At 39.7% G+C, this 13,062-nt stretch overlaps 2 protein-coding genes across 2 annotated transcripts in view; one reads left to right on the top strand and one right to left on the bottom strand.

Moving 5' to 3' along the window:
* LOC145494205 (uncharacterized) overlaps positions 1–6,239 on the top strand; it is a 7,883-nt gene extending 1,644 nt beyond the window's left edge. The window contains exon 2 of the mRNA XM_081473659.1: positions 4,105–6,239. Within this exon, the coding sequence (XP_081329785.1) occupies positions 4,105–6,239 (2,135 nt within the window). The remainder of the gene's footprint in view (positions 1–4,104) is intronic.
* A 3,162-nt stretch (positions 6,240–9,401) lies between these two features.
* LOC145494769 (uncharacterized) lies at positions 9,402–12,255 on the bottom strand. Its single transcript, XM_081474339.1, has 2 exons — positions 9,649–12,255; positions 9,402–9,567 (listed from the first exon to the last, which is right to left on the bottom strand). Exon 1 carries the CDS (start codon positions 11,666–11,668, stop codon positions 10,442–10,444), a length of 1,227 nt encoding a protein of 408 aa, XP_081330465.1. The 5' UTR covers positions 11,669–12,255; the 3' UTR covers positions 9,402–9,567; positions 9,649–10,441.
* Between the last annotated feature and the right edge of the window lie 807 nt (positions 12,256–13,062).

Raw genomic sequence — 13,062 nt, 5'->3', positions numbered from 1 at the left:
TTTAATCGACCTTTCTTGATGTGTTGCCGTGTTACTGGCTCTGTTGATTCTGTTACTTGACACCCCCTAGTGATCTCTTCATTAATTGTAACATCAAAGAAAGGTGTAGAAGTTGTTGCATATTGAAATGCTTCACGTAACAAAACTGTAAGATCCAAGTGTAACATTTTTTCTATTATTCGTTCTTGCGTAATTTGTTTTTCCTTTGCGTACGCAAATTAGTTTATACTTCTTTTCGTCCTTTTGTTTAGTCTTTTTTTTTTGCGTCAATTTAGGTGTTTATTCCTTTCTGTCAGTTTTCGCGCCCTCGTTAGCGTTTCTTTGCCGTTTCATCTTCATTAGCGCCTTTCTAAGTTAACTTTCTATAGTTTTATTTTCCGCATGTCCTAGCGTATTTTCCATATCATAGCTTTGCAGTACAGTTTTGGGGCAGTTCATTTTGGTCCGCGCTTAGCGCAGTTCTATTTAGCTTTCGTGCTTGTCTCTTCGCGTTATTCGCAGTCCGTTTCACAACAGTTTTCGCTGGCCGAAACAATGTAAGTATAATTCACAGTCCTCGTTTTGCAGTTTTGTTATTTCTTTATTCGAATTTAGCTTAGTCGCAACTTGTAACTTTTGCTCTTTTACTGTTTTAGTTTCAACCCACGCTGTTTGTATCCACGCTGTTTGTATCCACGCTGTTTGTATCCACGCTATTTGCATCTACGCCGCTCGTATGCACACTCTTTGTACCACGCCGTTTTGATTTGTGGAGTTGTTTATTAAAGGCCAAGAGAGTTTTTTGCGCTTATTGCAGTTTCAAAAACGTTGCTACAAGAATGCTTCAATCTTTGCCAATAGCTAAAGATTGAGGCTTTTATATCAATACTTAAAGGGTACCTTCCAAGCTCTGCCCAGCAGGCAATATTTTCTGTATACCATGGGATGTTTAGTGTTTGTTTACAGAACTTAATGTGGACTTGTTCAATTGTGGTTTTATCAAAATGCGTTCTGTATGACAATAGTTCTGGTCCCCAAATTTCACATGCATAAAGTAACACGGGTTTAACAAGGGCATCGAAAAGTTTGTTCTTAATCGCAATAGTTGTTGAATCTGAGCTAGAAAAGGATCTTTTTATTATCGAGAGAACTTTTGCGGCTTTTTTGCTGAGATTTTCTCTTGGATAGGTGTAACGACCGGATGAAGTCATTTCTACAACTAAATATGTTTGTTTATCGACAATTTGTAAAGTTTCATTATTGTATTTGAAATTTGTATTGTTTTTGTTTTGCCCGTTACCACTAAATATGATTATGTTCGACATTTTAGTGTTGACTTTGAGCTTCCATTGCTGAGCGTGTTGATGAATTACATTGAGCGATTGTTGCAGCCCTTCCGGAGAAGGACTGATTACTAATAAATCATCTGCATACATTAAGCAGTTTATAGAGCGATTCCCTAACATCACACCTGGAGATTTGTTCTGTTTAAAATATTGCGGTAGATCATTCATAAATAACGAAAATAAAACTGGACTTAGGCCATCACCTTGTCTTATCCCTTTGTTACATGAAAAAAGTTCGGTAAGCGTGTTTTGATTTATTTTAACACAACTCGTAATTGACGAATACATGGACTTAATAACACTCAAGAATTTTCCTTGAATTCCATATTTGTGTAATTTATGAATCATACTGGATTGCCATACGCTATCGAAGGCTTTCTCGTAGTCAATGAAACCAACATAAAGTTTCTTGTGATGTTTGGTGTATTTATGGAGTAATTGCTGGAAAGTGAATAAACTATCCGTGGTTCTAGAGTTTGGTCTAAATCCAAATTGTTCTGGATTTAGAACATTATGTTGCTCGATGAACTTATTCAATCTGTTTTGCAAAATTGATGTGAATAGTTTCCCTAAGCAGCTGGTTAAAGTAATTCCTTTATAATTGGCTGGAGATTTCTTATCGCCTTTTTGTTTGTATATTGGTTTTATAACACCAATGTTCCATTCAGTTGAGAAGGTGCCGTTTTCAATCATGTCGTTGAATATTCTTTCTAGAGAAGGCATGAGATAATACCGCCCATGTTTGATCATTTCATTCAGGATGGTGTCCGTACCAGATGCCTTTTTATTTTTGAGTTTAGATATTTGATCATGAGTTTCTTTTGCAGTGATAGGCGCGTCTAAAATTTTGTCGGTCATAGTTGTTGTTTGGTCAGGACTGTTTGGAAATATGACGTTTGCGTTCGTTTCTTGAGATTCGTCATATAAAAGGTTTTGAAAATGTTTTATCCAATCTTCTGACGAAATATCGCAACTTTCTTCGACCGTCTCATTTTTACGAATTTTGTTTATTAGTTTCCAGAATTCGCAGCTTCGGTTGGAATTCAAATTGTTTATTTCATTTAAAAGTTGATTTTTATATGTTTTGTACATCTTTTTTACTAGCGTTTTGTATTTCTTTTTGAGGGTAAAGTATTCTTGTCGCAGTGTTCGATGAGCTGTGGGATTTATTTCCTTCGCCAGTTTCTGCAGCTTTTTCTTTAGTTGTCTGCAAGTATTATCGTACCATGGTTTGTGTTACTTCGTACATTTTCGCGTTTTACGTGATGTCTCCAGGCTTAGTTTTGCAACTGATTTTAGTATTTGATTGAACTGTGAAATCTCATCATCTATTGAGCTGTGGTGTGCTGCATTAAAGGATTGAAGCCTGTCTTGAATATCAATACTCGATAATGCACTTATGAATTTATCTTTGCATTCTGACCTCCAAAGAAACTTGGTGAAGCTGTTTTGTGGAAACGCCCCCTTTCTTCGAGTATTTTTTGAGGCGTTGTAGTTCATGATAGCACGAATACTGGAGGCTAATTTGAGAACGATTGGACAGTGATCAGAATAAGGCGTCAAATGCTGTACTTGAAATCCTAGCACTGTTTTTTGAAGATCTTCACTGACTATTCCGTAATCAACAGTGCTTGCTCCATTGGATTGATATGATGTTAGCTTGCCGTCTAGATCACCTGTAGCTCTACCGTTCAATATTCTCAATTTGTTTCCTATACATAATCGTAATACTTCGCCTCCTAGTTTGTTAACGGTATAATCTCCGTTGTTTCATTTTGGCCAATTTTTATCGAGATTATATGCGTCATCATCTGGCAGGAAATCGCAACAATCATTTTCAAGAAAGTCATTTAAAGTTCCAGTTCTAGCATTTAAATCACCAAGCAAAATGATTTTACCTTGTTTGGAATACTTGTGTATTTCTTGTTCTAAAACGCTTAGGACGTCCTCACCTGCTTTTCGCTGAGACTGAAGTGGGGGTAAATAAACCGCCGCGAGATAAATGTCTGAATTTATACCAAAAAGCTGTCGTTTTAGGTGACACCAAATTATGTTTGGAGAGGCACTCTTTATATGAAAAACAAGGTCTGAATGTTTATTCTTTATCAAGACAGATACTCCGCCTTGACCTCGTTTACTTTTCGTGCTCCGTACGGTCGAGTGGACTATGTAATCCTGAAACATTAATGACTCATCTTTTGCCCATGTTTCTTGTAAGCAAATAATATCGAATTTTGATAGATTAGATTTAATTGATTTGATATTTAATTTTGTATTTGAAATGGTTTGATTGGTTGGTTTTAGCCTGGTTTTGAGTCCTTGAATATTCCATGAAATTATATTGAAAACATTATTTTGATTTAACCGTGAAGAGTTCATTTGAAAGAAAGAAAATATATATATGTATTTATACGATCAACAAAACCCGGAAAAAATAAATGTAAGCTTTGATAATACTAATAAGGAAATATAGTACTTACTGATTATCGGGGAAATATAAAACTAAATATGTCTCACAAAAGTGTCTCAGTGTCATGATAAGGCTTACAGCTGCTTAACGTTTGCCAGGGCTTGTCAGCAGTAAGTTGATTAACTGTTGCGCTGGACCTGCGTTCCTCCATCGTGAATTTCATTCTTTTCTGCGGTTCTGTTGGTTCCACAGGAATGGCTTTTCCTGAAAACGGCGCTGTTTCTCTCTGAAATGAGTTTTCATCCGCCCAACATTCCACCATAACAAACGCAAATGTGCAGGACAAAAAGATTGTTGTCACCATCCCAGAAGACCTTGAACTTACGGAAGCTGAAACTTCAGTCCTCAGTAAAGGCCTAACGTTTGTTCCTGTGAACAAAAGGATTGATGAATACCAGGTCAAGGCCGATTGTGAGAAATACTTCCGCCGCCTTCGACTAAAGGCTTACTTTCATGGTGAAGCTGACAATAATCTAACAGCCAATGCACCACCAGCAGGGACGGATCCTTTTGCTAAGTTTGATGCCAAGGTATCTAAATGGACACCTCCTGATGGCCAATTCTCTGCTGTCGATCATTACATTGACCGCTGTCGTAGATTTGTCAACACACTTGATTTTAAGAGATCCCTTACACGCCGTTACGACAACCTGTCGGACGCTGAAAAGAAAGCTTTGTGTGACCTCAGACGACGCACTGACGTGGTAATAAAGCCAGCGGATAAAGGAGGAGCTGTTGTTGTTTGGTCACGCCCTCTTTACATTCAAGAGGCTCAAAAACAACTGTCTGACCAAAGATTCTACGAAAAACTTACCGCCGATCCGCTTCAAGAGTACCAACACAAAGTAAAGACCACGGTTAATGAAATGATTTCTACGTGTGCACTACCACCCTCAGCTAAGAACCTCGTCGTCACCACACCGCGCACATCTCGATTTTATCTTCTACCGAAGATACATAAACCCAACAACCCCGGACGGCCGATAGTGTCTGCTTGCAGTTGTCCTACGGAGAAAATTTCCGCCTATCTTGATGAAGTTTTGGCTCCATTTGTGAAAAGTCTCCCAACCTATGTTAAGGACACTAACCATGCACTCCACATTTTCGATTCGTTCAGATTCGACACCGCTTCACCAGATCATCACATTCTGTTTACTATGGACGTCAAATCACTGTGCACGGTTATTCCTAACAACTCTGGACTGCAAGCGCTGGCCTACTTCCTTGACAAGCGCGATGTCAAAGAACCTTCAACGTTCACCCTCACAAGACTAGCCGAGCTGATGCTAACCTTAAACTCATTCTCTTTCAACAACGAATACCATCGTCAACTTGGTGGAGTTGCAATGGGGAGCAAAATGGGGCCAAACTATGCTTGCTTGTTCGTTGGACATGAAGAACAACAACTTCGCGAGCAGTACACCGGATTCATACCTCAGCTGCACAAAAGGTACATCGATGACATTGTTGGAGCAGCGTCATGCCGGAGAGAGGAACTCGAAGCCTTCATTGACTTCGTTTCTAACTTCCACCCAGCACTTCAATTCACATCCAGTATTACTGACACGGAACTACCCTTCATGGACATCAACCTACGCATTTCTGATGATAAGATTCAAACCTCTGTCTTCTACAAGGAAACAGATACTCACAACTTCCTCCATTTCTCTTCTTTTCATCCTGACCACTGCAAGCGTGCTATCCCTTACAGCCAGTTCCTCCGCCTGCGTCGACTTTGCTCCGACGACGATGACTTTCTGGTTAAATCTCGGGACATGACTACATTTTTTACACAGCGTGGTTGTCCGTGTACTTCCCTCGAGCATGATCTGCGTAGGGTAACAACCATCCGTCGTCCAGACGCTCTGAGCGGGTCCGAACGTGGTGAAAGAACAGTTGATAGTGTTCCCGTGGTCCTCACATACCACCCCTTTAACACCCAAATTAAACGGTATCTAATTCAGAACTTTCGCATTCTATCAACGGATCTGCAAACGCGTGACATCTTCCCACGAGCACCTTTTGTGGCATACAAACGCGACCTCAACCTGCGAAACATGCTGGTACGCTCCACCAACAACTCCTCGACTGAGCAGCCTGGGTCATGTGCATGTCAACGCTCTCGTTGCAACACCTGTGAGTACGTCAATCCTCTCACCGTGATACCAGGTCCTAAATGCACCTTTACCATCCGAGAACATTTTACATGTATGTCGGAAAATCTTGTGTATTGCATATCCTGCCGCAGATGCTCCCATCTCTACATCGGTGAAACCAGTCGAAGCCTCAGAAGTCGATTTGGTGAGCATTTGCGAAGCACACGTAAGAACACTCCTGGATTTCCTGTGGCCCAACATTTCAACTCTACGGGCCACAGTATCACAGATGTCCAGGTGCGTGGTATGCGTTTGTGTAGTGGCACCAACATCCAGGGAAAACAATAGGAGATGAGGCTGATTTTTCGGCTAGGAACAGTGCAGCCGCATGGACTAAACATAAACTTCAGCTACATTTAAACAATGAACGCGCAATTTTTCTACGTGCGCGCGCCCATCTAACGTAGTTACAAATCTACTGCGTATTTTAACGATTTTTTAACGGTTTTTTTTAACACTGAAGAAGGGTCATATACCCGAAACGTCTGTGTTTTCATGAACATTTTTGACACTTTCCGATATTTATACATCCAGTATCGCGTCAATCGTTTATAAAATTTCTCATATCACGAAAGTTCGAGGTGACAATTCTCTTAAGAAAATCAGAGGGGATTAAAGGCCTTCCGAACAGATAATTTACCGAAACGATCCGTTGGGTGCCCCTGTCTGAAGTGGCGTCGAATGAGTGTCCATTTTCTCTTGCCCATTTCTTCATAGAAGCAGCCAGACGTCCAAGGCCTTGTTTGTTGTAATGGATTCCGTCTCGTGTGAAGAAACCGGGGTCTTTCGCGTCTACCTCGAGGAATGCCGTATTCATCGACTTTATGTATTCATTAACTTCAGTTATTCTCGGACTGGGCCCATGGTGGTTGGGAGGAATTTCACAGAAGCATATTTTGGCGTTCGGAAATTTATCTGCAGACTTGATCTTTAAGGTGTTAAGTTTGGTTTTAATTTCATCGGCTGTGTTATCTCTAATGTTGTTTGTGCCTAAATGGTAGATGACGCGTTTGACAGCTTCATTTGGTGTGGGCTCGTTGTTGATGTACGCAATGACTGAATCAAGTGTCGCGCCACTAAGAGATCCAATGCCCATAGCTAACCTTCTTATATTTAGACCTCGAGTGTTTGAATCACCAAAGACGATCGTATCTCCAACAGGTTCAACGTCTCTAAAAACTTTCTTTGTTTGTTCATTTTGGCCTTGTAGTTTGAATATTTGCGTCTTCTTGTGGTGGCTGCGAATACTGTGATTTCCGGTCTGAATTTTGAATATCGCCTCGAGTTACAAGCTCGCCTTCAAATAAATTTTTTTGTATAACATTCGTTTCTTTTTCTAAATCCTCGACACGTTGCAGGATAGCTTCATTTTCTTTTAATAGCGTGCTGTTGTTTTGGCGAAGCTCGTCATTTTCGCTCTTGACTTTCTCGAGGTTTTCTTCCGATTCCCGAACACGTGCATACACTTGCGCCATTTCTTCTGTCATTTTCTTCTTTAACTCCTGATACTGATTTACCTGATGTTGCAACTGATCTTCCAAAGGTTTGCGCAGTGTTTGTTCTCTTTTAATGTTCTCCTGGCAGCTTTCAACTTCGATTTTGTAACTGTTGAGTTCAGTTGTTAAAGATTTCCACTAAGGTGCGGGATTGCAGAATATCAAAATATCAAATTAACTATGAGATTTTGATATTTTGATATTTTGATATTATCATGATAACTATATCAAAATATCAAATTAACAGTGACATTTTGAGATTTTGAGACCTGGATATTTTCATGATATTATTTTGATATTATCAAATGATTGTTGATATATCTTTTGTATGCCATCTCACGGTGATATTTTGATATTATCATGATATTTTGATATATCAAAATATCAAAATAACTGTGAGATTCCGAGATTTTGCAATGTTGATATTATCATGATATTTTGATATTATCAAATGCTTGTTGATATATCTTTCGTATGCCATCTCACGGTGATATTTTGATATTATCATGATATTTTGATATATCAAAATATCAAATTAACTGTGAGATTTTGGTGATATTATCATGATATTTAATATAAAAACCATAATCATCACAAATGTGTGCTGCCTCGTTCTTTAAGCGCTTGGTGTATGATCCTCATTCTTTAAGCGTGCGGAGCACAACTCACGGTCTTTAAGCGTGTGGCGCTAGAAATGCGATCACAAATGTGTGTGATTTTGGTGATATTATCATGATATTTTATATAAAAACCATAATCATCACAAATGTATATTTATATAAAATCCATAATCATCACAAATGTGTGCTGCCTCGTTCTTTAAGCGCTTGGTGTATGATCCTCATTCTTTAAGCGTGCGGAACATAACTCACGGTCTTTAAGCGTGTGGCACTAGAAATGCGATCACAAATGCGTGTAAAATCCTCGTTCTTGAAGACTGTCGCGCTAGAAATATTATGAGCGAACACGCGTGAGAATACCTCCCTCTTTAATATCGCGGCGTGCAAAAAGCAATAACATGTGTATTAGCAATGCCCTTTAATTTTCACTTCGTCCGCCTAAAAAGACCTAAACATAAGGTCTCAAATAACTGCATAAAGAGAACTGCAGAAAATGTCACCGCCGTTTACAACAACTTCTTTCGCGTTAACTCCACCTCAAAGTCAAGTATTATAACATTTTTGACAAGCTAGAACAAGACGTTGAGTAATATTTTGTGTAAGGTCAAAATACTTTTTGGATCGCTCAAACCCCTGTTTGCAAGATTCAGTTGTCCTCACAATAAGTTTGCTAAATTAGAAAGATAGAAAGGTAAATCCTAAATTAAATGAGGGCAGTTCAACATCATTAATTTGGGCAGAAAGTTCTACATCATGGTCTTGTTGTTGCTCGAGAACCTTTGAACACGCTTCCACTTCTTTCAGCTCTGCATCTGCTAAGTTCATTCCATTCAGATTTGATAGTGTATTTTGTTCTCTCAGGAATTTGCCTTTATGGGTGATAAACCATTGTAGAATCTGGCATTCTTCCTTATCTCCCAAAACTTCTGACGGTGGGACGCGGAAAGTCGTACTTGCAGCATAGTATTGCGTTGGCTTGTTGTTGGCCCTTATATAGCAAAGACTGTGATACATCACTTCACTTTCTCCGCAAACGAGTTCTAACTCTTCACTCTTGTACACCATACTTCGCATGCGAATGAAACGTTTTTGGATTGACAAAAATTCCTTCCTTGAAATCTTTATAAACGAAGCGTTGCTGTTTTTCAAGGTGGCTTCTAACACACTGTCAACTGATAGTACTAATCCGTTATCCATGTGTGTGGCCGATCAATACCAAAACTTTACTTTTGATCCTTATGCAACGAATGTTTCCTTTCAGCGTCTCAAGACGATCATGCATTAATAAAGCGTTTCATAAATGACAGAACTAGATAATGAGGCCCCAAGGGAATTTAACATGCATTAATATTGGTTTGCAATAATTAAACCTTTGTAATCTCTGGTTAAGCAAGATGAACTGATTTATAATCAGTGTATTTTAAAAAGTTACCTTTTTTTACAAGGGACTCACGATATTTGTGATAACACGAGAATTACTTTACTAATTAACTAATTTTCCTGATTTTGAACTCGCTATTTTAGTTTGTTAGGAATGAAAGGAACAATAGTGTCGCACGAGACTGTAAAATCCAAATCAACGATAGCGCACGTAAACAGAGAACAGAATTAAACCAACACAATGTCTTTCAGCGTTTACCTCAAGAAAAGTGATAACACGTGAATATACCTCCCTCTTTAATAGCGCAGTGTGCAAAAAGCAACAACATGTCTGTTAAGAATGTCCTTTTATTTTCACTTCGCACGCATAATAACACATCACAATTAGTACTCCAATGATTTCAATAACGCTACTACAGAAAATGTCCCTGTTTACAACAACTTCTTTCGTTTTAACTCTGCCTCCAAGTCAGTATTGAAGCGTTGGTTGACAAACCAGAACAACACGTTCCTCTTAAACTGAGTCACCTTACGAGTTAGGTCAAAGTACTGATTTAATCTCTTAAACCCCTGTTCGCAAGATTCAGTATTCACACCCCTGATTTCATCAAACTTCGGCAGATGCGGGTGAAAAAGACAATTCGGATTTTCAGGTGGCATACAAACATCCTCAGTGTGTTTGGAGACATGAAAAATGTCTACTAGAAATTGGACATTATCTATTAACAACTTTGCCCCTGCACTACCATTTTGAGCTTGATTTTTCAAAAAAGGCATCAAGCCACAAGCCCTATCGTACCCCAGGTACCTGAGTCTCTTGAAATGTTCCAAATTGCTACAAAATGTTCTAAGGATAAAAAGAAATACCTGGGTGTAAGATTCGCTTGTAAACATTTCGGTCATACTTACAACAATGCCGCAAGGCCTTATAAGAGCAAGCATGCCCGCAGTTGTTTGGTAGAATAGCGAAATGTTTTCTTTCTTTTTACATCCCTTAGCACTCCGGCTGTGCCAAACATTCATCTTCAGATAACAGACCCGCCTCCGCTCTTGCTGTATTAAATTCCGGCGGAACAGTAACTTCTTCTGCTGATGTTTCTGCAGTCAGCGACAGATGACTTTTACAGAATTTTGATGGCTTTTGGCTCTTTCCCCCGGGAAGTGGCGAATTCGGGCAGCATTTATATATTTGCGGCAAATCTTTCCTTATTTTCACCTTCTCCATTGGAAGCGCGCACTTTGATCTCTTTAAGTATTCGTTCCCATCAACTGTGACATATCCTTCAGAGCAGCCCGGCGTCTTGCAATTGTGTGTTACCCACTTATTGTCCGATGCACAAATGTCTTCCCAAACTACTCTACATAACTCTTCGGTGTTCAAATGTCTGCCACAGTACGAATATTCACACTTCAAGTCAGTCTCGGCCAATTTGCCCTTGCTGAGATAATAGTTTACTACTATCCAAAGAAACCAAGCATCATTCACTCGTTGTTCATTTAACTCCCACTCTTCATCATTTGTACGCGCAAACTCTTGTAATTCACTCAACCGTTCACTGTCTTTCATCTTAAAGTTTAGGTTGTAAACTTTAGCACGCGATTGAAAAGTGGCTCCGGATACCCAGATATTATTGCTCATATCTTCTAAAAGCTGCGTTTCAAACACCGTCTTTGAAGACACCTGGAAATACGGGTTCCCTGCATGATTCACGTCCTCAAAAATTTTGGAACCTTCCTTACTTATTTTGTAGCTAGGAAAGTATTTAACTTTGCATTTCTCACACTGACCATGAAAGTGTGCTCCAACATAAGTGCCTCGCATTGTGTACACTAAGGGAAATGACGGCCGACTGTCCATCTTTATATTCTTGCCACAGCATTGCATTTTCGTAGGAAGTAGAATAACCGGCTTGAATGCACTTCTACCGCTCTTTTTGAACAGCCGAGAATTCAAATCCCGTTGTAATAGTGAAGGATACTTCGCCTGTAACACTTTAAAGACTGTCCTACAATTTGTTTTGTCCGTTAAATGCAGGTGCTTTCCATCCTTCCGGTCACTACCACCAAGACACACTGATGGTGTTGCCGTATTAATTTCTCTCGTTTGGCTACGCACAAACTCCGCCACTAGTTCAAATCTGTTGGGTGTTCCCTCAGGAAAATGACCGACTCCAAACAGAAGAGAATTGAATTCTTCATGATCAACAAGTATTGCACACATTTTTCTTCCACTGTTCACATTGACAATTCACCGGCTACAAACAACTTTTGATTTGGGTTAGGTGTGAGTATCGTTCAATGTTATCCTTAATTTGACCATGACAAAGGTTGTTATGCATACCATTACTTAACTGTAATTTACATCACCTCGCAATTGGTTACAACCCCATCACAATAAATAAAAGGTATCCGACAAACGATAGCTTCGGCTTTTGAGTAATCATTACCAATTACCGAACCTGTCGGTAACTTCTCATTTGTATGGCGTTTACATTCCATTGTTTTTTGCGCCTTCCCTATTGGTTACAATGCCATCACAATTATTAATAACGATATCCCCCAAACGATACTTTTAGCTTTTGAAAACAAATCATAACGCTTAACCGCCTTACTGTTCATTTCCTGAGTTCATTTTCACAATGTCGCTCGTTCACAAACTTCCAGAAAACTTAAACAAAGCTTTGATTTACCAGAGAATTTCTGCCGGACAAGCGATTTCATTTCCATGGGAGAAAACCTCTAACCAAACACGAAATCTGGTTCGCGCGTATGCCGACAGCTTAGGTTGTCCAGCAGAATACATTCTATTTCCGCTCCTTACGGTTACTGCATCCTTTATTGGACCACATGGAAGGATCCAGATCAACGACAGCTGGGAAGAGCCTGCCATAGTTTGGTTTAATGTGTGCGCGAGAAAAGGGCAGAAGAAAACCGCAGCACTTAACGTTCTTGCTAGGCCCGTCAGGGAAATTGAACAAGATCTCCAGATCGACTTCAAACAGGACAATCCCGAAGCACAAGATAAAGACCTGCCGCGTTTGCTAGTTGACCATTTCTCCTTCGAAAAATTACACCAAGTAATGTCCCAAAATAACAACAAGGTTCTTGGTGCATATGACGAACTAACTCAGTTTTACAATATGCTTGACCATTACAAAACCAACTCTACATTGGACCGAAAGACACTGCTAACCCTTAACGGAGGAGCGCAATGGATACGGGACTTTAAAAACGGTTCAGCGACGATGGATTCCACTTGCCTTAACATCACCGGCTTCATCCAACCTGCTTACGTTGTTAAGCTACTCTCACAAGATGACTTCGATGGCTTTAATGACCGACAGCTATATGTGTGCCCTGTAGAGCGAGATGTTGATTATGACGAATTGGTACCATTTGATCCAACCACAAACTCCCAACTGAAACGTGTCTACGAGATCATTGGTAATTTCCACAAGGCCCCAGTTACATACAAAATGGATAAAGATGCCTACGAACTGTTTAAAAACTATCACGACGAGCTCAAACGAAGAAAACTTTCTATCAAGTTTGACGAAAACCGGCGCGGAATCATCGCAAAGGCGATTGGTCAAATGGCACGCGTGTGTATGATTG

This window comes from Orbicella franksi, chromosome 8 (genome assembly GCF_964199315.1).
Source record: "Orbicella franksi chromosome 8, jaOrbFran1.1, whole genome shotgun sequence".
Classification (NCBI taxonomy): Eukaryota; Metazoa; Cnidaria; class Anthozoa; order Scleractinia; family Merulinidae; genus Orbicella; species Orbicella franksi.
The sequence above is the reverse complement of the archived record's forward strand: the minus strand, read 5'-3'. Positions and strand labels throughout refer to the sequence as shown.